The sequence below is a fragment of the Grammomys surdaster genome, unplaced genomic scaffold, assembly GCF_004785775.1.
Source record: "Grammomys surdaster isolate TR1022 unplaced genomic scaffold, NIH_TR_1.0 126039, whole genome shotgun sequence".
In the NCBI taxonomy this organism is placed as follows: domain Eukaryota; kingdom Metazoa; phylum Chordata; class Mammalia; order Rodentia; family Muridae; genus Grammomys; species Grammomys surdaster.
This window is the reverse complement of record NW_021620852.1, coordinates 208,317-234,434: the sequence shown is the minus strand read 5'-3', so window position 1 is coordinate 234,434 and position 26,118 is coordinate 208,317. Positions and strand designations below refer to the sequence as shown.

The following is a 26,118-nucleotide window of genomic DNA, read 5'->3' as shown; positions in this document are numbered from 1 at the left end:
TAACTCTCCAAACAGTGTTAACATCTGGGAACCAGCTGTTCAAATACGTGCGCCTGTGGGGGAAAGTTTTCATTCAAGCCGTGGCACTCGTCACAATGTTTGTCTTTCCCATTTATTTAACCATATCAATTCAGAAAAATGCAAATTCACAAATGTGATGTTTAGATTCTGACAAGCATTGGGTGGTGATCAGTGGTTCTAGCTCAGGACTTCTCAAACTGTGTTCTATGTACTCGCTCCTTGACAGAATCATTGCCATTTTTCAATGTGAGTCATTTAAATTTAAGCCTCTCCAACTGTGTAGTCATGTAAGGTCTGTATGTTCATTTTCTATAGCCCTATGGGTTACAAAACTTACAGGTAAACCCTTCCCTTTAGAACAGGAAATGTACAGACAAAGAAGGAATAAGTGTATTTTGAATGAACTACCCGCATGCATTCATTTTCTTTAATGCGCCCACTACCCTCCTGCACTGTTGGGAAATGCAGCAGAATAATGATTATAGCATGCTTGGAATGATGAAACTTTCAAATATTATATAAACACATTTTATAAGATAATTAAAACTAAATTGTTTTCATTAAAAATTTCAAACTAAGGCATTTAGACTGGGAGTTACAAGCAACTGTTGCCTGCTGAAGAAAAGGAAATAATCTTTTCCTTCCCAAGTTGCTTTTGGTCATGGTGTTTTATTATAGCTACCCCAAGATAACTTACATTTCAGTATCCTGCTCTTTATTGTACATAGATACTATCATTTCAAGCTCTCCCCTTCGAACAGTGCACCAGGAACTATTTAGACACCTTAAAAATTGTGCCCCATCCCAGGGATGATGGCATGTACTTGTGATTCCAGGACTGAGGAAGCCAGTTCAGGAGGTCCACAGTCCAAGCAAAACAAGGCTCCATCATGATACCCTGTCTTCAAAAGCAAAACCAAAAGAAAAGCAAGCCGATAAACATACTAGTCTGCTTGAACACTCTCCTAGTTTCCCCTCATAAGTCCTTAATCAGATCATTTCTGTAAATATGGATAAAACATAAATAAGTATGCTATTACTTCTCTAGCCTGTGAAAACTTTTACTGATTACATTTTCCACTCCAGGGCCATTATATTGCTTCATTTAGCAGCATTGCTCCAGCGAGCTGTTTATATGTACTATGACAAGCTTCTCATAGTAGTTTGAATGAGAATGACATTCACTGACTCATGTATTTGAATTCTTGCTCACTAGTGGTGGAAGATTTTTGGGAAGGATAAGGAGATATGGCCTTCTTGAAGAAGGTATGAAACAAAGGTGGGCTTTGAAGATTTTAATACTCACGCCATTCTAAGTTAGTGCTCTCTACCTTCTACTTGTGGATAAGGATGTAAGCTACTGCTCCAGTATCATCCCTGGCTGCTTGTTGCCATGTTACTCATGGTGATGATAGTTCCAGACTCTAGCCGTCTGCAACTGTGACCCTCAAAATAAAGGTTTCTTTTTATAAGTTGCTTTGGCTATGTTGTTTTGTCCCAGTAACTGAAAGGTGACTAAGAGTTGGTACCATGGATTGGTCTATTGGTGCAGCAACTTTTACCATGCTGGTTTTTGAAGACTCTGGGACATTGTACTAGGGAAGTGGTTGAGTATTCAAACTGGACCTAGTGGGCCATCCTAGTAGGAGGCAATAATGTTGAGAACTATAGAGGATTCAGAGAGGAATATTAGCCCCTGAGCTAAAAACAAACAAGCAAACAAGCAAACAAAAACTATTCTTGGGGTATTTTGGCAAAGAATATATGGCTACTTTCTGCCCTTTTCCTATACCTGAGACCAAATTAAATGGACTAATTTGATTGGTAGAGGATATTTTAAGACAGCTTAATATTGACTCTGTCCAACTGTTATCCGTACTCACCCGTTTTCAAATCTACAATGAAAAGGATCAAGCTGAGAGGGCACTCATAGTTTGGGGAAAAAGGGATCAAAAGGAAATTTAATGTTGGAGCCAAGACTTGTGCTGAAAGAGATAATAATGAATCTAATATGAAATAGGCTAAAGGGATGGATGGATGGATGGATGGATGGATGGATGGATGGACGGATGGCCTTCAAGACTCTACTCATCTAAGATTCTAACTTGTGAGAAGGAAGTGCCTGGTGGAATTTTATGCTCCTGAAAAGCAACAACAACAAAAAGAGTATACAAATATAATTCAAGAAAGGGGTCAGGCTCCATTCCTGGGGTCCAGCCAAGTCAAGTGTGGAATCAGTCATGTGGTTCTGGCTTTAGAGTCATGAAAAAAAACACAGATAAAGGAGTTATGGAGTCTTTCTTAGTGGTTTATGGGAGCTCCTAAGGCCAAGAATGTGACAGGGAGTCCCAAAGAGGATGTTTCCTGAAGTTCTGAAGTGAAGCCCTGGGATGTTGGAAGTCTTAGAGCTGTGGAAGTCAGTTTTTGACAGGAAGTGGAAACAGATAAGCGTGTAGCACTCAGCAAAGCGCGAGGAGCAGTCATCTAAGCCCTTTGACATCAGGCATTACATGGATGCTGGGAAGCAAACTCTGAAAAGGCAGCAAGCACTCCTAAGCACTAGAAAGAGTCATTTTTTCTAGTGTCTGTTCTGTTTTCTTACCTGCAATGAGCCTAAATAAGATCCTTTCTAGCATGAATCTACCAGCTTCAGGCAAGTCTAGCATTCCTTAGCCTGACAGCTCTAACCTCTGTGTCTGTTTCTCTCTCTATTGCCTTCCCTTCTATTTGACCTGGTGTTTACACTGCCTCTGACTCTGTCTTTCACAAGGGAACCAGGGTTTAGATTTAGGACTGTCATAACAACATTAAGATCTATTACAACATCCTTGAAGAATTATCTGGCAAAAACCCTACCCAAATGAAATCTTTTTTTTTTGTTGTTGAGATTTTGGAGATTCACAGATATTTTTAAATTACTTCTTGTTCCACTGTGGTATGCAAAATTCACATGATAAAACTTTATTTGTAGTATATATCCCTCCATGGTTTGAATATGTATTTTTCAAATCTGTATTTTGACATCATCAAGCTGTCTTTGTGTTTTGCTTTGTCATCTTTAGTTTTGTTTTGCTTTGTGTTACAAAAGAAACGTTAAGTACACAATTTATAATTTTCATTAGAATCATGTTCAAATGTACTACAATAATAGCAAATAAATACTTTTGTTCTAGGGTGTTGGAATACAGGCAACTGTTATCTTGCTGATCCATTATACAGAACTAAAAGTTCAGAATTGAGAAAGCAGAAAGGAACATAAAGTTTCTGGGTGAATAGTTGGAGAAACTTTTCTCAGGTAGCCTTGACCCACAGTGTCATATGCTGTATGGACACATCATTTTGCAATCTTGTGGGCCTGCAAGTTAAGCATTAGTGGAATCCTTCCCCCGCTGTTGACCAATGGCAGGAACATCTTTGATAACTGTGCATGAAATACCTCCTAGTTTTTAAGGACGTGCTGTGTCTTTCCTGGCCAAGATGTAGCTGTGTGACAAACAGAACCCTCCCACACTCTGAGCCAATAGCAGGCTACCATGGACTAATGAATGAGAAGAATTAGAAGCCCATTAGCATTCCCCCAAGTGCCTTTTGCTTTCAGAAAAATGAACATAGTGTCTCTGGTGTGCGCTTTTCAAATGCACAAATAATTAGGGTATACATTAAAGTCATGTTTGTTAATGATGATGTCACAGATATATTTTTCTGTCTTCTTTGCTCCTGTGTATAATGCAAAGAAAAACTACTTTTCACATTTAAAGATCTAAGTAACAGTATTTTCTTCAGTGTATGACAATAAAAATCATCAGTTATGCTCAGAAAACAAGTTCAGCATCCTGCTAGCTACAGTCACAGAACAGAGACATAATAAATAATAGAAATAATGACATTCACTTTTTTATGACACAAGAATAGATGTTTTAATATATCTGATATAAAATATGAATGTATAAGTGATACATGAATAAAACCATTGAATTACCTGAAAGGAACAACCAAAAGATTCTGTCTATGCATTGCCTCAACCATCTCTTTATACACACTAAAACAATGAGAGTTGAAATGGTTATAAGATAGTTTCTTTTCTACACTTAAGGGTCATAGTACCTGAGTTGGCTCATCATTATCTTAAATATTATAAATTTGAATTATTGAATTTTTCTTCCACAGCATGTTTTCTATGAAAATTGTCTATGGAAAACTATACAGCAAACTCATTTTAGTTATTTTTTTCTGAAAAATTACAAATTAAAAAATCTTTATATTTACTAACCATCAAATATAGTTTAAGGTATAAAATTATAGAACAGTTTTTGAATTTACATACACAGTCATTTTTTAATCAGGAAAAACAGATACCAAATATCTTCAGAAACCAAATATCTTCAATCACATCACTACAAAAGGATCCCAGTCAACAAATATACAAAGAGTGATGGAAATCAAATACTGTTATTTTATAAACACCACAGGAAAAATTCTTTCCAATAAAATTCTTTGACTTTTGTGAAAGCCATGGCATAAAATGATTTGGAAGGAGATTTTTTTTTCTTAAATCTGCTGCTGCTGTAGTTTGCTTACTAATTTTGAAAGGGAAGAGACATCCTCAGAAAAGAAGAAGAACAACAACCCCTGTAATATGCCATCCAGTGGAAAAACTACAGTCACCAAATACAGAAGAAACTGAGACCTTGGGTCTCTTCTATATGATGCTTGTGGACCATGAATAATTAACCTGAAGCTACAATGAAGGAGACAATCCCGCAAGAAGATACATGGTGCAAAGCATCTAGCAGGAGTTTTTTTTTTTTTTAAATAAATACCAAGGAAATAAAAAGTAAAGGAATGACTTCAGATCTCTTCGGATTTGATATTACTAAACACAAATGAAGCCTGCAATCTATGATCCTTGATTAGGTCCTGGGTTAGGGAGAGACGATAGAACATTTGAACATGGCCTTTTAAATAAGAGGGCTGCCCCGAGGCTCTGCACCCTGAATGAGCTCCTTATTTTCTCTTCATTCTGTGGAATTCTGGTTTTAAGACATAAAATGCTTATACCTTTAAGAATGAAGGTAAATCTAATAAGGGAGGTGATACATTCAGGTAAAACATATATCTGTGTACTAGTTGTATAATTTCCTAGGACCAAAGGCGTATACATTTATTAACATGTCAAAGTAAGCATAGGCTAGTGGCCCAATCACCAAACATGGCCACTGGCCAAATAAAATTGAAAGCATTACAACTTCCTTTCTCTAGAGGCATGACAGGAAAGGAAATTTCCAGGGTCTAGTAAGTGATATTTTTTTAAAAAAACTCAACATATTTAAGCAGCAGACCCTGATATTGGCTAAATACCTTTGAAATACAGAAGAAGTAGTGTCTAAAATGAAGAGATGAACTTTTGATACTGCACTGTATATACCAAAGCACAAGACAAAGTCTTTTCATGCAGTTTGACGGTGTGATGTGAGCTGTATTTATGAAATTAATAGAAGTTACTGCAAGTGAGTCTTCCTTTGATAGGTCTGAATTTTGACCTAATAAGGGGAATTTGCGGCATGCTAAGGAAGGGGGAAAGCAAGTGTGGATTAGAAGGATAGAAAATAGGGCATGCTCTAAGACTTTTAACTCCTTCCAGAATGAACGCTCAGCATGCCCCACTTCTGTAGCTGTGCTCTAAGTGGTAGTGTTTTGTGCCTAAGTTTTCTTTCACTTGATTTCCGAAGCTATCACATTCTTTTATATGTACTTATATAGATTTATTCCTAATCCCTGGAAGACTTTAGTACAACATTCATTATAAATCATCACAAGGTAACTGATCTTTGGTTCTAGTTTCTCTTTCATCTTTATAGGTAATGACTTAAAAGAAAACATCTGAATGTTGGAGATGCCAAACAATGAAAATCAGTATTCGTGAGAGTCTTCATAGCCAGTGACCTATGGCAACCTTACACTGGGACATTTGCTGAGATGGAATGAGGACACCAAATAGACTGTATACTGTAGTGCTACAGCATAGGAATGTGGGTAGGGGAGTGTGCACATTTTTTCTCAGATTGGTCAGCCTTAGCGCCACCCTCAGGCAAGTGCTGGCATTGAGCTTCGATTTTTGTTGACAAGGACCAATTTGCTTTCTTGATTTTTTTCTCCACGCTTCTTAAATGAAGCCTGCAACGCTGCTATTATTAATTTTTGAGACTGTTTCATTTGTAAGGATGGTGTGAATGCTTATTGAAAACTTGTTTAAATCTTCCACCTTTTTGTTAACTAGGTGCTTTTCCCTGGTAAATGTTCCCTGGTCTGGCTCCACAGAAAGAGCCTCTAAACCAGACACATTCTAACCTACGTGTTCTTATAGTCCACTCTTCTAATAAGCCAGTTTACTCTAAGTCTCACTTTTCAAAATAAAATGTTGGAAATATCACAAGAATTTTCTTTTGGTATAAAAATGAAAAGAGTACAAGGCTGGAACAAATCACGTAGTCTCCTACCCAGTGTTCGCTGATTGTCTCCTATTCGCTATCTATTTTTCTAATGAGTATAGAAGATAGCAAACTAAACATGCTGAATGTCCAGCTGCGTAGACCTTTCATTGTCTGATCCTGTTTCTGAGCTGCCTCCTCTGTTCAATGGTTAGTGCCGAGGTTTGTGCCAGGGCACAAAGGCTGATTTTAAATACTAAGGTCACTCTATATTTTCATTTCATATGTGTAAATTTGTTTTAATTAGATATGATATGACATATTAGTAATGTCTTCTTATTTGTATCCTATAAAAATAAAACTGGATATACACATGATGCTTCTGGTAGCTCAGTGTGCATGAACAAGACCTGAGAAAGAGCAAGCCAGGCCCAATCTCAGTATAGCTGTGGGCTGGACTCATGCAGTCCACGTCCTCTCCAGCTAAGAAATCTTTAGCAACTGATGGCTCCCATTGAGAGGGAGTCAGTTCTATTTAGGGATGCAGTCTCTGGTGGGTTACTCATGCACATACTGACGGCACTAAGAAGACATGGTGGGTTTAGAAAAGTATACATAAAGATGAGTGGTAAAATGGTGAGAGGAAGATGGGGAAATTTGGAACTGATGAACTGGGAAGTGGATCTAACCAAAAATTAGCATATGGATCTATAAAATTTCTAATCAATAAAAGAAAAATGATCAGTCTGTCTAACTTTTCATGAATAGCAACTAGCATCAATATTAAACAATCCACTAAAAGAACCTCTGTGGCCAACATGAAATTTATGCTTTTAAAAGAAAATTACTCATCTTAATTAAAAATGGTCTTTATGTAAAGAATGTTGTAACAAAAATATTGCCTGTACTTGCGGGCTATAAGAACTTGATTCTACGAAGAGTACACATGGATGGAGGGACACCAGCTGCATATGTAGCAGAGGATGACTTTGTTGGGCATCAGTGGGAAGGGAAGGCCCTTGGTCCTGTGAAGGCTTGATGCCCCAGTGTAGGGGAATACCAGGGCAGGGAGGAGGGAGTGGGTGGGTGGGTGAATGAGTACCCTCATAGAAGCAGGGGGAGGGAGGATGGGATAGGAGGATTCCAGAGGGGAAACTGGGAAAGGGGATATCATTTGAAATGTAAATAAATAAAATATCCAATAAAAAAAGAACTTGATTCTAACAATTTTAATTTAATGGTAATTCAGACCCAAATCAATAGATATATATTAAATTATGTATTCTCTTAAACACATGGCAAGCTGACAATTTATTTCCAAAGTTATTAGGAACAAACCAAATATCTATTTTAGGCATAATAGAACATATGTACATGTTCTGAATATAAAAGGAAAGGGGAAGGCAGGGGAAGAGGAGACAGAGGAGGACAAGAAGAGGGAGTGAGGAAACAGAAGAGGAGGATGAGCAGGGAGGGGGAAGAGCAAGAAGGGGCATGCATTCCCCCAAAGAGAAAATAAAACATAAAATTTTACTTCAAATCAAAATTGCAAAGTAGAGCCAAATTATCTATCTGGCTTGGAAGTAAAACAGTTGCTTAGTTTGAGCAGAAGCCTGGGTCTATCACCAAACTCACAACAGGAAAAAATACAAAAAAATATGAATAAATCAAAAGTAGAATTAAGAAAATTATCCTTCAATAACTGAATAGCTGATATAAATTGTATCTCTGTAACTGGGGCTGGGCCAGAGTAAATACAGTCCTCTAGACAGTATTCATTGATTCCAAGGATCGTTCATGCCCAGGATCTAAGCAAAAGGTCAGCTTGGTTTGCTGTCTACTTTTCTGTCCAGCATGTTTCATATTTAATCTTTTATTATTTGTCAGCATTCACAAGTCATTCTTTGCTGCTGGTGTTACAAGGGCATGGAGGGAGATAATGATGACTTAGAATTCTGTCAGTTCTCCTGGGGTTGGCTTTATTAGGCGATCCTGTAGCTTTCTTTATGTTTACTGAGAGCTGGGGTGGGGCAGGGAAGGAGTTTTATAAGTCTATCTTCTGTCGCATATCCTTATTCCAAGCAGCTGTCACCATGAGAGAAAGGAAGTGTGAGCATCTACATTTGACTTTAATTGGGTATCTTAGAAAGTGAAAAGGTCAGTTTGACAAAAGAACAAGGTATATCTGTGAGAAGGACCTGGTCTTGATTTCAAGCAAGAAAGTGAGGGAATCAAACAAGCAGAGGGGATCAAACAAGTTGAAATTCAAATCTAATTCAGTTCATAAGTGGAGGGGAGGCACAGGCAAGAGTGACTTCTTGACAAAAGCAAACAATGTAAGCCAAGTTTCAATTTGCAGTATTGGAGTTTCCCAATAGATGTCCAATGATGAAAGGAATAAATGCTTGTGCAATATTACCATGACAAAGCCAGACCCCTGTAATCTAGCAGAGACACATGTAATTACTGTGTTTGGTCACCAGATGGCAGCAGTTATACATGCAGATGCATATCAACATTTATTAATAATATTAATGATAAGTTTTCAAAGGTGTTCCTATAAAAAGGTTGGACTTTGTGATTTGGCAAATTTATACTATTTTAGTTAGCATTCCTTCTTTAGTTAGTATCTTTCTTGTAATTTTATGATTTTCCTATTTCCACTGGTCACTCTGCTACAGTTGTATCTCTTTTATGAAAGAAACTTCAAAACAAAGATACTTCGCACACACACACACACCAAACACACACAAAATCACAATTTGATTTATATAAAGGTGAATGTTAAATAAAATGTGAAAAGATTGTCACCTGGGCATCCACTGGTGTGATCAGAGGCCACTGTGAGGTCACAGCTTTCCTTCTTCGTTCCTTCCTTCGTTCCTTCCTTTCTTCCTTCCTTCCTTCCTTCCTTCTTTTTTTTTCAGAAAATGGGTTTTCAATGACACTTTCTGGGTTTTAGTCTATGATGGCCTCTTGCCAGTCTATAAATGCCCATAGCTGGTTCTGTCAGTGGTTTTTGATTTACAGATGAAATGCTTCATGAGGCTTAACATAGCAACACAAATATTTAAATTGCCCCCACATTTTACAACCTTAATTGCTGTATTTTATATAAAAGGCACACAATGAATATTGTTATTGAAAAAATTAGATGCACCCAGCGGACTTGGGATCGCTGAGAGCAAAACATGGAACATACTGAGAAATCAAAAGTGTACACTGAGAAAGGTAGGAAATCTTTAAACAGCAACATCTTCCATTCGTAAAGACCAGAAATAAGCAGAGAGCAGGAGTAGGTTTCATCCTTGGGAAACTGGATTCTCAGTATTATGTTCAGAGTAATAAATATGGGTTTTAAATGAATAATACAGTTTTAGTAGCAAAAGAGTAACTTAAGAGGACTCGAAATACTATGAAAATATTACCATATGTTACAATCGACTTTTGTTGTTTCTTTGTTTCTTAACAGTATGCTTGTCTGGTGTTCCTAAAGTGTTTCTATAATGGTCAACCTTTATAATGAGACTTTGTTTATTAGCCAGATAAAATATACTTCTGTGAGAGAAGTTCAAAGCCCCAGCTGTGTGGATTAGTGGGTCTGCATTGCCCATTCTGAGCTTCCTGACAGGCATATATAAACCTACAGGTTCTCTCAATTTGAAATACTCAACAACAACAACAACAAAATGCACTATGTTTCTAACAAATAGTAGGAAATGATTCAGTAAGGTAAACACAACTGTCAATATTTATATCTTAATTAAGAGCTGACATCTGAAGGTAACCTGAAGCATATTAAATAATGGATAGTGTTTGCAGCCAGTTGTACTGTGTCTGTACTGTGTACTTATTCCTAGGTTACCCTTCTCACTGATAGCCCCTGTCCCTTCAGCAGGAAAGGTGAGAGTTGCTAGGGACTGAGCTATTTCTTTAATCAGGGTAAAGTTTCCACAAATGCTTCTAAGCAATGATTAAGTAATAAAAAGTTAAGCTTATTTTGATAAGTAATATTGTTTTTTCAGCCTTCAGCCTGATTTTATCTGAAACTTTGACAGTTTTTGTAAATATGTGCTGATAAACCTGATACTAAAAGAAACATTAAGAAATGCTATTATAGCTGATAGTAAAATTCCAGAATGTGAGATTGATACAAACATGACAACATAGTTTGTAATAGCTTTAACAGTGTAACATTATTTGTGAGTGTCCATGTGCATTCCACAAAATAGGAAACTTTAGAAAATTTTGACAAATGCAATTTATATCATTAGTTATTTCAAATTGAAAAAAAAAACAACATATTGATTAGAGACTAGCAAGGTATTAAAAACTAACTGAATGATAAGAAAAGATTAGAGCCTTTTGGAAGAATGTAATACTGCATAGTGGACAAAAATAATATTTATTGAATTGAAACAAGAAGTTAAATTTTAAATAACTATTGTGAGAATTAATAGGTTTTTAAAGATTTCATTTCTTTGTTTTGTTTCTGAAATTTGTGTTCTTTTTATTAAGTGTGTGTGTGTGTGTGTGTGTGTGTGTGTGTGTGTGTGTGTGTAAGATATGTGCTGGCTTCTTGGGTGCGACTGCACATGTATGGAGCTCAGTGTACAAATCTATGTAGGTGGTTCCCTCCTTCCTCCTTTACATGGACTTCAAAGCCGTGACTCAGGTCGTCAAGCTTGCATAATTAGCACTTTTACCCAATAAGAGACCGTCTTGCTTGTCCAAGAACTCATTTTGGAAGCAGAAACTTTAAATCATTCCTTAAACCCCTGAATATTTAACCATTTGCTGTTTCACTACCAAGAGGAGTAAAAGTATTTAATAATGTTGAGTACTTCTACTGGTCTATGTTATACATTGAAGCTGTCCAAGAATTATGCTATTTAACATGAAAACCATAAGGCAGATGTTATTGGTGTCAGTTAATAGAAGAAGCAGGAGAATGCAAACATGGCTGAAGTTGCTCAGGTTATAAGAGAGGAGACCTAGACCAGAAGTTGAAGCATCCATTTGAAGATGGACTACATCCCATTAACTTGATGGAAGGGTTTTGTATCTTTTATCACCAAATCAAAAGACTAGTAACCTAATAGTAACCTAAGGGAAGTTCTGGATGACTATTCTATGTATTATATAAATATATCTTTTATATATTATCAAATATATCTTAGTGAAACTCTCATTGATCTTTGCCAACCAATATCAATAATCATTATTTAATTGATTATTAGGAATTTCAAAAGTACCAGTTCATTTTCTAAGCAGGTAGGAAGTGGATCAAATCACTGAACTGGAAACCTAACATTCTGATGAGCCAATAGAAGAGTAAAACAGTTGTGCACAAAGTGAATAGTACACAGAGAGCACAATATCAAAAGTTACAGCATGGAGACAAAGATTAGCTATGGAACTGGTTGCTTGAGATTTCACTTAGGACTCTTAGGAGACTAAGCCTAATACAAATAAAGAGACTTAGTGGTTCTTTGGGAAGAAAGACTAATTAAAAGCTAGGACTGTTTTTAAAAGTTATGAGCTGTCACGAACAACTCATTCAAAGTTGGGCTTAATGACACACCAATATGCTCTTGCTACCACTGTCTCTTTCCAAATCAGAGCTGGCTCTAGATGGCATTAGCTAATTAGCAGTAGGTTTACCTAGTTGGTGTTTTCACTGATTTCTAAATAAACCATATATTGCAAAATGATTCTGGGGCCTTTATGAATTGCATATTAGAAAGGCAACCTGTTTAGTCACTTTTGACTTGTAGGTTTTATGAATAGCTTTTAGTTTTTCTAATTCATTTACTTGTTTTTGTTTGTCTGTTTCTATTTTGTGGACACTAGGACTCTTGGGAAAGATAAAGTGTTACCTCTCAAAGAGACCACTGCCATCTCCCACTGACCGGAAGAAGTTTGATCATGACTTTGCCAATTCTACTTCCTTTCATGGGATACATAATATTACCCAGAACCAGAACAAGGTTCGAAAGGTAATCTGGCTGTCTGTGGTGCTGGGCTCTGTCTCACTGTTGGTGTGGCAAATCTACAGTCGCTTGCTCAATTACTTCACGTGGCCAACGACAACGTCTATAGAAGTTCAGTATGTGGAAAAAATTGAGTTCCCAGCTGTGACATTCTGTAACTTGAACAGGTATGAATCATTACTGTTTCAATCATGATTAAAAACATTAATTTAAGAATAAATTTACTTAGATGATTAACATAAGTTTTTCTGATGTAATATTTAAGAACTGGTATCTTTAAATTAGACTTAAAGTACAAAGATAAGAAAGTAGAGAAGCTTGCTAATTTTTTTCATTCATCTATTAATTTCCCTTTCCCTCGTCCCCTTGTACAGTAATATGCTAGGTAAGTCCTAAGCTCAAGGGTTAAGTAGATGTCAAATAATCTGGTTTCCTGAACTGATATGTGCAAATAAGAGAGTATCCATAAGTAAGTGAATAATTATTAAATCCAGTATATAAATAAATACTCAATACTAAATATTCAAGCTCTCTATGTACAGTGGAGGAGATGGGGAAGAACTAGCGAGTGAACTAATGCACAACACATGAGAAATGAGATTTGGTTGTTCATATGATGGGATGTCTGTTGTGGTAGAGGCAGGCTAGCTAGAGACCCAAAGCTCTGTATTATGGTCTGTTGCCTTAGGGCTCTGATCTCGGAAGAACATTACACTCAGCTGAGTTCTCATTGCTTCTCCCAAGCTCTGGACTGCAGTCCACTGCAGTAGAAAGTTTTAGTCACTGTACCAGGCCAGCAGTGAGAAGGACATCTTCCTCCCATGAGGTCTTCACAACAAAGCCTTGGGACTGTCCATCATGAGGCTTGAAATCTCATATGTAGGAATTTTACAGGATGGAGATGCCCTTTAAGACTCATAGATTATTAATGACAGATAACCATGGGTAGATCCCTTCATATATATTCACACACACATAAACATGTTCAGCATATGTGTGTGCAGCAAGAGAGAGAAGGGCATAGTTCTACTATCTATGTATCTATTTATATATAATATATTCATCCATTTTATGTATTTTCTGTGACATCAGTTCATGTAATATAGTTTGCTTTGTTTCTGTGGTAATTCTAGAACGAGTATTGAATACATTGTACCTGTTCTAAGAGGTTTGTGTGACTCTAGTCCTTCAAAGCTTTAATTTATGCATTAAGGTGTCAGAAGACAAAGATAAGTCAATCTCACAAAAGAAAAGATCTTCAGTATTCATTGCCTCCCACTATTCCATTGGCATGCATGCTGACAAAGGCAAGGCTTGCTTGCAGGTACACTTTATTGAAGGAAGCTGATACACTGGAAAGACCATGTGAGGGGATCCATAGTCACTGTTCCCAGGGACTCAACTGTAACTAGTAGGCAAAAATACTTTCAGAAACTGAATTATTAAACTATTTTTCTAAAGGAAATACAGCCAAGGAAGACTTGATCCATCAGGAATGTTTTTCATTCTGAAATGAATGTCAGCACCAACTGTGATGCTCTGTACAACTTAGACAAGTTTCCTCCTTTTCCATACTTTTTTTCTCTCAGCATGACAAAAGCTGCCCTCCTGGTGTTTTAGGGCAAGAAAACCAAAGCTTCCTATGCCTCATCTCCAAGCCAGGGCTTTCCATGTGTCCTGGGACATTTGGGTTGACAACATGTTATCTACAGCAAGGTCCATGTGGCAGAGGCTAAGTTTTAGATGAGTGTAACCTAGAATCTGGGAATATCATCAATAGCTTTGATTGCCCTGTGTCAGGTGAAAGAAAGATGTCAGAAGCTCTGCTTTCAACACTCTCTTGTGTTGAACTAATCAGTATGAAATTGACAGTTGATATAAGAAAATAATGCTCAAATACTTAAGGTATCTGCAAAAGGTTCAAAATTTTTTAGTAAGTCTCTGAAGACCAGGGTTGTGTGGAGATTAGAATGCAAATCACAAACTGTCCCTATCCTGAGCTGGCTGACACAATTCTTTTCACTAATAACCAAATTATAAAAGAGAAAATTATGAGTGTGTAAAAATGTTGAAAACAAAAAAGAAAGAATAAAAATTTAAGAAAAAAGTAATAATACCATTATTATTATTATTATTGCTATTATTATTATATTTTTAGAAAAGGACTAGATTCTTATCAATTACAGTATTTAATAGTAATATTGCATTTCTGTTTAAACAGTAATACAAAGTTGTCAATGACTTCATCAATATCAGCCTCTCAGTCCATTAGTGTCTGGTATACTCAGTATCACATTCAAAATAGTCTTCATATATTAAACCTAGTAGATACCGTTGGAGTTGTCAATCTGCTTCACTTATAAATTATTACAAATATCCATTAATTTAAAATTCCAAGTCTAGCCCTGTGGATGGAAGACAAGAATTCTTTCTCCTATACACCAAGCCACTAGCAACATTTTTTAAGAATATTTTAAAGTGTTTATTAAAGTTGAAAATAAACTCAGTGCACAACATTACATTTTACATGAACTTTATTTCTCTTTTTCTAATACTACTAAGCTTTATTTACATCATTTAACGTGATAAAATACCAGTGTAATCCCAAACTTCATTAGTGTAACAAATATAGTTTAAGAAAATGTTTTAAATGAAAGGCTTCCTTAATAATTTTATTAATTACATTTCTAACACTCACAGGAAGGCTAATTTTAAATTTTGGAGGACTAATTCATTTAATTTTAAGATGACTAAGGAAATGAATCCTGGGAGAGGCATTGTCTTTATAGAGTATCAAAAGTTGAAGAGTGGCCATTGATTCAGGGTAAAAATTATACCTCTCACCAAACTCAGTTACTAACTCCTAAAAAATAGTTTCCAGATATTATCTTGACCAATGTAATGGAGGCTTTGAGGCACTGTGAAATAATAACTGTCAGAAGTGTCTCAGAGTGGATCCTTGCAGAGTCAGGATGGAGGCTTCTATGAGAGGACCAGAGATGCTGGAGTAAGACATACAAGTATACTAGGTATTGACCATGAAGACCACTGTATCTTTTAGCATGTTTGTAGTTGTCACATAATATTGGCTTAGCAATTTTTGTTTGTTTGTTTTGCATCTGTTTCACATTCATTGGGGAAAGATGGAATATGGCTTATACTAGAAAGAAAATATTTAAAACAAAAACCATTTTATAAAGAAAGATGAGTTGACTCAGTAGGTTTAACACATACACACACACACACACCACAAACACACAGCAATAATAAGTAAAGAAAAGATTGTAAATTTGGGAGGTAGACACAGGAAGAGTTGGAAGATGAGCAAATATGGTCAGAGTGATACATAGAGATAGCAGGTGTATGAACTTCTTAAAAGGTTACAATTAAATAAATACATAAATGCAATGAAAATAAAGACTAAGACTTAAATAATAATATAGCATAATTATTGTCACCACCAGGATAATATCTGTAGATATAAAAACTTGGGAAAAATATAAAAAGTTTTAATCATGTTCACTGGGACTTTCTGATAATCATTTTGTAAGTACCTCAACAGAAACTATTAATTAAATAAACAACTTCCCTTTTTAAAGGAAAAATAAATGAATATAAAATCTAGGTCAGGACCACCATGAGCTATCAACTCCCTCCATGCGAGAATGACTATTTCCAAAAACACACTGTTAATGAACATCTATGAGTCTGCGGGAGAAGGGTAAACCTTATACACTGTTGGGAGTTAAATTCTTACAACTATGTGAAAGTAGGACTGCACTTACTCAAAAACCTAAATACAGAACTCAACTTCCAGAAAGCAACTACTGGACACTTATTTAAAGAAAAGAAAGTTAATATTTGCATGCAACTATGTACATGCCAACAATGACAACAGCACCATTTAGTGATCAACAGACAGGAATGACCCAAAAGGCTATCAGCTGATGATTGGATAACAAAGCTGTAGCACACATGCACAATATGTATTCTTATCTATTAAGCATTAAAATTGAAAATCTTTTGTCTGTATCAAGGATAGGTTTGGAGAGTGTTATGCTAAACCATGTAACCCTTGTATGTTCAACTTTCATAAACACTACACAGCATATTCATAACTTATCCCCATAATGAATATCTAATTTTTGCCTTTATAGATCAGTTAAGCCAAATTTAATAGTTGTACAAAGAAATAAATGACAAAGTCTAGAATATAAAAATATTCTAGAATAACATGCAAACTATGTACTGCATGGCATGGAACCCTACCAAGAATGGACCACACATTTCACTCTGTACTGCCAAAGAGAAGAGAGGAAAGCTGCTTACATCAGGGTTTATAGGATAAAGATATGAAACCATTACTGTCATTTTGAGGAATGCAAAGAATAAGGGATGCAAATAAAATCTAAACACAATGCACAGTGGAAATTGTTTTAACAAATATAACCCTTTACTGATGTAGTTTTGTCTTGTTTCTAGAAAATTACATTTTATCAATGTAACCAATGCCTTCATTTCTTCTAATAGATTCCAAACAGAAGCAGTATCCAGATTTGGCATCATTTTCTTCTTATGGGACATAGTCTCCAAAGTCCTCCGCCTTCAGGAAATGAGTGGCAACAACACTGGCTCTCCAGAGACTTTAGATTTTGTTACAAGACACCAAAACTTCAGCATTACACAGTTTGTCAAGAAGAACGGTTTTTATCTCAATCATGACACTCTGGTGCACTGTGAGTTCTTTGGAAAAACATGTGGTCCAAAGGTAATGGTTGAACATTTCTCCAACTATAGTCAAAATAGTAGACTATCGCTTTGTTCTGTTTTATGATCAATAAAACTAATCCATTGAGAAATCAACCTAAGTTTATGTAAGTACATTTTATTAGCTCTGCTAACTCCTGCCTTATAATGTCAAAAGATATGACATTCATGTGACATACATTTCTTCTCTCAAGAAGTTATAAGGAGCAGGAGAGATGTCTGTGGGGAAAGAGCATTACTTGCTGTACAGGCATGGTGATGTGAATTTAGATCAAGGACCCTTACAAAAATATCTAGTGATCTGTATGCATACCTATAATTTCAGCACTGTGGATAGCAAAGACTAGACTTTTGTCTGGGCTGAATACTAGCCAAGCTCCAAGACATAAGGTGGAAGTGACAGATCAGGGGACTCAAGAGTTTTTCTTTGGCATCACACATGTATAAATCATACACAGTCACAAACACACATCTCACACACACACACAGAGTGGGGAGGGGAGGAACAGGTTAGAAAAAATGATAGATGACAAAGGTTTTGAAAACCTTTATGAACCATAGATTTTTAAATAAAACAGCTTAACAACAATAGAATACTTTGAGTTTTTCCTCATCCTTCAACAACATATTTGAGGAAAACGCTTCTGTCCATCTTAAGCAGCTATCACACTGTATTTAAGTTAGTAGCACTTTCTGAGAATACACAGAAAATGATCCTTCCAGCTTTCAACTAAGAATTATATGTCACATGCATGAGACATTGAATGAACTTTATATGAACATGTAACATCTAAAATTGTTTCAATTCCTTACACAAATAGTCTAGGATAAAATACAACATGACTGGATTCTGGTCACTTATTTCATACATCTCAATGTCTCCATACTATGAGATAGATTCAAAATTAATATCAACTTCATTCTTTTATGATATAATAACAAATACATAAAAGAAATCCCCAAGAGAGACTTCATAGGGATGAAAATAAACAGCAGAGATGCCTGGACCTCTGACCTAATCGGGCTCCTCCTCATTTTGTATTCACTAATACAGAAACCCGACTCTAGTAATCTGTGAAGTCAAATATGTTAGTTGGTTTGATTAACTAGGTAATCTAAAAACAGAACCGGCTTTACAAAATGAGCCCACTTTACATCTCCTAACTTTGCCTGCCTATTTTTGGTATGCTTTCTTCACACAGAGAGCCAAAGCCTCACCCACCAATACTTTTCTCACAGTGACACATTAGCACTCAAGAATCCAGGTGATAATTCAATGGCAGTCTCATCATTGTTTTTAAACCAGCTGCAGAGGATAGAGGTTGGGGTATGCACATCATCTGAACTTTTATAACATGCATATCTCTGAGAATGGAGTGGATGGTCAAAAGAGGTCAATTGGAAGCAAAATATAACTTCTCCCCAGGGAACACGAGGAGGAAGCGGTGATTGCTCAAAAGATGGGTGCAGAAGCCACTCATCAAAGACTAACATCAAGTTTCTGTGAATCATCAGTAAAAAAAGAGAAACAAATCATTTTAAATTGGAAAAAAAAGCTTAATCGTATGTGAAAATGTATCACTTAAAATAACATGTAAATTGACATAAATGTTCATTATACAAGTGAAAACTGTTGATCAAATACGTCCAAATGTTGCCAAACTATCAAATCTTACTAATACAGGCATCCTCATATAAACATTTGCAACTATAAAAATGATAGAGTAATTGGAATTTGGGGACATTGAGGAATTCCCTACTGATTGTGCTCTATTTGGTTTGTTTTTGTATTGGAGGATTTCAAACACGTCTTTACTGAATATGGGAATTGCTTCACTTTTAACCACGGTGAGAATGTACAAAGCAAGAATAAAGTGAGTGTGTCCGGAAGAGGCTTAAAGCTGCTTCTTGATGTCCATCAGGTATCCACTTCTCTTTATCTTAGTCTGTGTGGAAAAGCAGCAAGAAAGAGCACAGGGTTCCATTTTTACTAAGAGTATTTCGCTCTGTCAAATAGCTTCTACCAGTTGAGTTTATCTCACCCCTTGACAATTTATTTGAATGCCCCATGGATTGTGAATTTCTCTTAAGTTTCAGGCTTTACACTTTCAGTGTTCTACTCACTTCTATTATCATGATTCCAGGGATTGCTAGTGCAGCAGAATAAAGAAATGACAAGTTCTATCACACCATGTACACAGATAATGACACTGTAAAAACCTAATTGTAGTAGGATTTTCATCTGAACACTGAAACATTGAAGTATCTTTCGAGAAGAACTCTGTGTATAGTTTATTAGTCATAGAGTTCTTCTCTAAAAAGAAAAAAAAACATACTCAGTAAGAATAGTACATGAATGTACTTTACTTACCCCTCATTGTTTGTTTGTTTTTGCTTGGTGATTAATGTTAGTAACTGGCCTAGGAAGTTACTTTTGACTTGGGACTCAGGTATCCCAACATCTAAGAATTGCATTGCATTTATTGCAAAGGTGCTAGATGACTAGCTCCCATCCCTGCCCTATGATACCAAGGCTTTATAGAGCCTGATTTCTGCCATGCTGGTATACGAAGTATTCAAAGACAAACAGTGAATGGCAGAGAGCAATGATCACTTCATATTGAATCATAGCAAATTACTGTATTCCCATAAACGTTAATAAAGGCGTGGCTGCTTTTGAAGAACTTCTGTTAGTATATTTACAACTTTCTCCTGTGTCCCACTCAAAATAATTATATTCATGCCCAAATACAACCCTGAACTCGGCAAATATTTGACCCATATTTAAAGTATTTAGATAATAGCCCTAATGTTAGTTTAAACATTAATGATGAATCTTAATTAGGATATAAACCCAAAATAATTATATAATACAATTGAAACCTACAAATGTAATGTAATACTCCATACATAAATGGCACATAGCTATTTCTCTAAATTAACCCTGTCAATGCTTCTTAGAGGGTTTAAAAATGTCCAGTTAAAAAAATGGGCTTCTGAATTACAGGAATCTGAAGCATGTTCCTCAAGGATGATTACACAACAGTGGAATGATTCACTGCAGAATCCCTCATAGGCACACACTCACCTTCTCCTTATAAACTGAAAGTACTACATCACCAGCAATTTACCTGTATCTTTACCTGATATAGAATTATATATTTAAAAAACAAAAGGTATTGTTGGGGGGCTGGAGACATGGCTCAGCGGTTAAGAGCACTGGCTGCTCTTCCAGAGGTCCTGAGTTCAATTCCCAGCAACCACCTGATGGCTCACAACCGTCTGTAATGCAATCCAATGCCCTCTTCTGGTGTGTCTGAAGACAATGTCAATGTACTCACATATATAAAAAATAAATAATTCTTTAAAAAAATCCTACTCTAAAAAAAAAAAAGGTATTGTTGGGCTAGAGAGATGGCTTAGTGGTTAAAAGCACTGACTGCTTCTTCCAGAGATCCTGAGTTCAATTCCCAGCAACCACATGGTGGCTCACAGCCATCTGTAATGAGTTTTGATGCCCTCTACTGGTGTGTTTGAAGACAGCTACAGTGCACTCATATGCATAAAATAAAAACTATGTTTAAAAAATAGTGGTAATTTTAACAATCATTGAAGAACACATTTGAATCTTAAATAAAGTCTGGCCTATAATTATGATTCTCTAATGCAGTCATAACAAAACAGAATAGGCAAGTAGGAATTTCTGAAAGGTACTTGGGAGATGAGAAGGACAGAGGAAGGGAGGTCATCAGAAGAAACGAATGTGGATTCAGTCAGGAGCAACTGACAAAGGTGTACTTGTACACTCACTCAGAAACAGAAACCTGTATGATCCAGCCTGAAAAGGCATGTTTTAGATATCAAATTTCCACATCTCACACACAATAGATTTGAAACCTAATATGATATAACTAACTTCAGGGAATTCAATACAGTATGAATTGATAAAATCACATGTGTTCACTTCAGGAGGAATTCACTGACAATCCAGTCCCTGGTTTTGCCGATGTTGGAGTCATCTTTGTTATTCACTCACCCAAGAAGGAACCACAGTTTGATGGCTTAGGTTTGTCTTCTCCTGTGGGGATGCATGCACGGGTGACCATCCGCCAACTGAAGGTAAGAAATTGGGAGATGTGGAGGCAGAGGGAATTAGCTGGTGATGAAATGCATTAAACACACAAATAACCTTTCTTTTGAGAGATACTTTTCACCTGTGCTTTTAACCATGACAGGACAGACCAACATTCCATTTCAGATTCCTTTCCTTTATCTGCAGGCTCCTAGGTAGTATAAGGTAGTATATTTCTGTGTGCAACCCAAGTTAACCTATTAAAAAAATCCAGCAAAACCCTAATAAATCCAAGGTTACTTCAGATTTTATTAAGATCAGGACCCAAAGTAAGCTTTAGAATTGAATGCTTCCTCTGGGAAATTGCCTAAAAATCTAAAGTGGAAGAGAAGCAGTCGTGGACACTAGCCAGCCCTTGTGGCAGTCTTCCACATGACAGCCTGGCTCAGGAAATTCACTAATTAGCTTTCTGAATTTGCATCCACTCCCTTGTTCTCTTGGCGTGTGAACAGCTTTTCCTTTCCAGAGTTAGAAAGTTTAAGTGAAGTAACATAAAAAGGGCCCTTACTTTCTGCATATTAGATGACAGTTGCTCAGTAAAGGACCAGTTTCTGTCATATTGGTTTGTGAGCACCCTGAGTACTATGAAGACAGAATATTCGCATAAATGTTTTTTGTTCTTATGTGAATTAAGTTTTCGAATGTTTGGCCTATCTGATAATTTCATTAACATTTAGCTTAAATATTTAATGGCTTCTATTGATAGTGGCCTTCTGGGACTTTCAAGATAGAAGTGTGTGAACAAATAGGTAAATTTGGTGTATTGAAAAAAATAAAAAAAGAACCGTGAGGTCAGTAAATGTGTACATCATATATGGATCAACAGAGGTCAGTCCCCTAACAAGCATCTGTTCTGTCTTCAGACAGTCCACCAGGAGTACCCATGGGGAGAATGCAATCCTGATATAAAGTTGAGGAACTTCACCACCTACAGCACTTATGGTTGTTTGAAGGAGTGTAAAGCCCAGCACATACAAAGGCTGTGTGGATGTTTGCCCTTTCTTCTTCCAGGTAGTGGAGACTGATGAGTTCCCCCCATGCTGCTTAATTTGAAGAGTAGGAAGTTAGTGTGTCCTTGAGTTGTTTTCCATTCCCATATTACCTCAGTTGGTACATCTGAAAGCACGAGAACCTCACAGAGATTTCCAGAAGAGAAAATGATGCTGTCAGTCTAGGTTCTCAATTCTTAGAAGGCTAAAATCTTAAATCTTAAATTGAATGGATATCAAGGGTTTTGTAATTTGAAATTAAAATTAGGTCCCATATACATGTGGCTCTACAAATCCTAAAGAGCTCACTGTTTGAATGATTATTTGCCCTGTGACTGTGAGAGAAACTTTAAGACATTTTGCACTCTATCTCAAGTATTTCTGAGACCAGGAATTTCTCAGGAAGTCACTGAAAAAGGCAGCAGAGCAGAGGGCTAAACTTCTGTGTGATTTCACACTTTTTCATCCAGCTGATGTCACATTTTTTTCTGTTTTCTAGAGAATGGGAGAACTGTGTCCTTGTAAGGAAGAAACAAGAAGTGATGAACAATTTAACTTATATTTATTCTGCTGCCTTTCCTTAGGGTGTTCATAAAGACATGTGGGCTATTACACAATTGAAAATCAAGAGATCAAAAACAGATTGTTTCCCTTGCTACTGTGGCCTCTCTAAATCATTCATATTCTCTCTCACTGTCTGTCAATTTAGTTGTCTGTCTATCTATCTATCTATCCATCCATCTATCTATCTATCTATCTATCTATCTATCTATCTATCTATCTATCAGTTTCTATCTCTATATGTCTCTTAACAATGCTCATAGAAATGCTATTTCACTAAACAGTAAGAAAAATAAAAGTGTACACCAGCACATTATTCCTTTTCTCCCTTCCTCTTTCCCTCCCTTTTTCCTCCTCCTTCTCTTCCTCCCCTTCTTCCTCTTCCTCTTTCTACTCTTTTAAATTTATTCTACTTGAGACACAAGTAATTCTCCCCTATAGTCTCACAAACATTCTTACAATTGTCTACAATTCTCAGGGGACAGTCTCCTTTAGAGTTTGAGGATTATTGAGTAAACATTGTGGCTAACCTCAAAAACCACATGTGCTATACCAATAAACAAATAACCTGTTAGATTCAAAGGCCAGGGAGCAGGCCCAGATATACTGTAAATTGATTTTTCTTCTTTGTCTCAAGATCTACATGAGGTGCATGATAAATATTGGCACTTATACAACCTCAACATTGTGTGCATCATTGTGTGTAAAGACATTTTGGATATGTATTTATATATCAGCATTAATAGCAAAATAATGTTAATATAGAGAGAGCACAGGATACTCAATAGAGTACTCCAAGGCCACTCTAGATAGTCTAGGATAAGCCACTCTGAGACTTAGTTCTTCAACTGGAAAATGATAGTTCCTACATCATAAGATTGTGGGCAGGAAGCTGGATGGTGGTGAAGCATGCCTTTAATTACAGCACTTGGGAGTCAGAGGCAGGTGGATTTCTGAGTTCGAGGCCAGCCTGGTCTACAGAGTGAGTTCCAGGACAGCCAGGGCTATAGAGAGAAACCCTGTCTCAGGAAAAAAAAAAAGATTATGGACAGGATAAAATAAGCGGTTGTAAATTTAAAATCTACAAGCATTTAAAAACATAAAGACTTGATTTCAGGACGAAAGCAAAAAAAAATCAAAGCAATGTTCTTCTCAACAAGCCATTTCCTTCGATTCTGTCATGTCTGTGCATTTATATTCCAAGGAATAAATATCCATATGAAGGATAAATAGGCAGGAAGATTTAGAAAGGAAATGTTCTTTTGATTTAGGTTGCTAATTATATCAAAAGTCTGGAGCCCATTTGTACCTCAGTGGTGAGGGTGACTGTGTCAGTGGTGGGGTTTCTCAGTGTTGGAGGTGTGCTTAGCATGTATAAGGTCCTGAATTCAATAAACTGCACCCTCAAAAATAGAGGCTCCAGTGAAACCGAGTAACCATGTCCAGAATCAATCCCCGAATCGCCTCTCCAGATAGGTGCACATTCCAAAGCGTCATCATCTTTAGTGGGAGAAATTTACTTCAAGAAAACTCTTTACATGTTATATTTATTGTTTTTAAGGAAATGGTGTAGAATGTGACCTTCTAAAATACTACAACTGTGTGTCTCCCATCCTTGGTAAGTGGCTTGACTGATTCTTTTACTTTAAAAGCTTATATTAAATTATTTAGTAATAAGATATGAAATAACACTATGAATATACCCAGAAATGAAAAAATAGCTACATAAAGAATTTTTAGAAGTCCCTTAACACTCACTACATAAAAAGAGAGAGTAAAAGAAAATTCCTTCTGACTCCACGTTATCTCTGAGTTAGAGGCCATGATAACAAAGTACCAGCAAGAGCTCATAGGTTTATTTCCAAATCTTCATGTTGTTTATAACCTCTGCTCTCTATATTATCAAAATTGCCTTGATTTTTTATTGCATTACTGAAACACTTTTACTACTAGATTAAATATTCCAAATTAGTAGAAGAATCATGTAATACTCAGTGAAAGCTTGTTAGTTTGAAAATCATTTATATTTCCTAAGAACCATTCTTTTAGTTAATTACACACATGTGCCACATATAACATTTTTGTATAAATGAACTTATAAACACACGTCTTATTCATTAACGACTTAAATGGATTTATTTTGCCTACAGATTTTCATAGATCCCGATATTATATTCTACGCTTGTATAATTTGATCCATACACATAACTTCATATTTATGTTTGGACATCATTGGTTGCCCTCTTAAAATGTAATATCTTGTATATCTTTATCATATGTTTGTTTCTGTTGTTGGAACATAAGAACTTATCAAAACAACCCAGGGGAGAAAGGATTCACTTTAACTCCCAGTTCCAGCCTATGTACAGTTCAACACTGTGGGAAATCAAGGTGGGAGGAAGCAGGAACCGCTCCTCACATCACATATTACAGCCGCAGTTAAGAGCAAGGAGGAGTGACCTGATGAAAGCACATTTGTTCTCACTTCCTCCACTCCTGCATTTCAAGATCTTGTCAATCATCAGTTGTCAGCCTTTCTAATCCTGTGACCATTAATGCAGGTCTTCATATTGTGGTGGCCCCAAAACCATAAAACTATTTATGTTGCTACTTCATAACTGTAATTTTGCTGCTATTATGAATTTCAATGTAAATATCTGTGTTTTCTGATGACCTTAGTTGACGCCTGTGAATGAATCATTGAAATTCCATAGTGGGTTGCATTATCATGGGTTGATAAACTGTGTCTTAAATTATTTCACCCACAGTTAAGAGTTGTTCTTACCTCAACTACTAGCAAAATAAATAATATACCATAGACATGGCCTCAGCCAACCCTATCTAGAAATCTCTAGTTGAAACTCCCTTCCCAGATGATTTTATGTTTTGTTCAATTGACATAATGAACCTTTATACTCTTCTATGAAAGCCTTCATTCCGAACCCATCCTAGAAATATCTATAAAATTGCAGCAATAGAACTAACATTTTCTTTTAAATTGCTATAAAATATTTCAAGGTCTAGCGAGGAATAGAATTTATGTTTTCTTTATTTTCCAAACTTAATATGCAAATGTTATATTGAAAATGAAAAGAATCAGATTTATGTGGCCAAACTGATGATTTCCTATTGCTGGTGAAAGCTGCAGAGAGAACCCAGGAAAGGAAGTCACACATGCGGCAGTTTGGGGACTTCTGTGGGAAAACAGAATCACAAAGCTGTGTGTG

General features: G+C 36.3%; 1 protein-coding gene across 4 annotated transcripts in view; it reads left to right on the top strand.

The window, feature by feature from the left end:
* Asic5 (acid sensing ion channel subunit family member 5) overlaps positions 1 to 26,118 on the top strand; it is a 39,329-nt gene that overhangs the window by 4,982 nt on the left and 8,229 nt on the right. For all 4 annotated transcript variants that reach the window (XM_028754941.1, XM_028754938.1, XM_028754940.1 and 1 more), the window contains exons 4-9: positions 12,303 to 12,609; positions 16,973 to 17,210; positions 19,006 to 19,131; positions 21,179 to 21,328; positions 22,205 to 22,352; positions 24,453 to 24,509. In XM_028754941.1, coding sequence (XP_028610774.1) covers positions 12,303 to 12,609; positions 16,973 to 17,210; positions 19,006 to 19,131; positions 21,179 to 21,328; positions 22,205 to 22,352; positions 24,453 to 24,509 — 1,026 coding nt within the window. The remainder of the gene's footprint in view (positions 1 to 12,302; positions 12,610 to 16,972; positions 17,211 to 19,005; positions 19,132 to 21,178; positions 21,329 to 22,204; positions 22,353 to 24,452; positions 24,510 to 26,118) is intronic.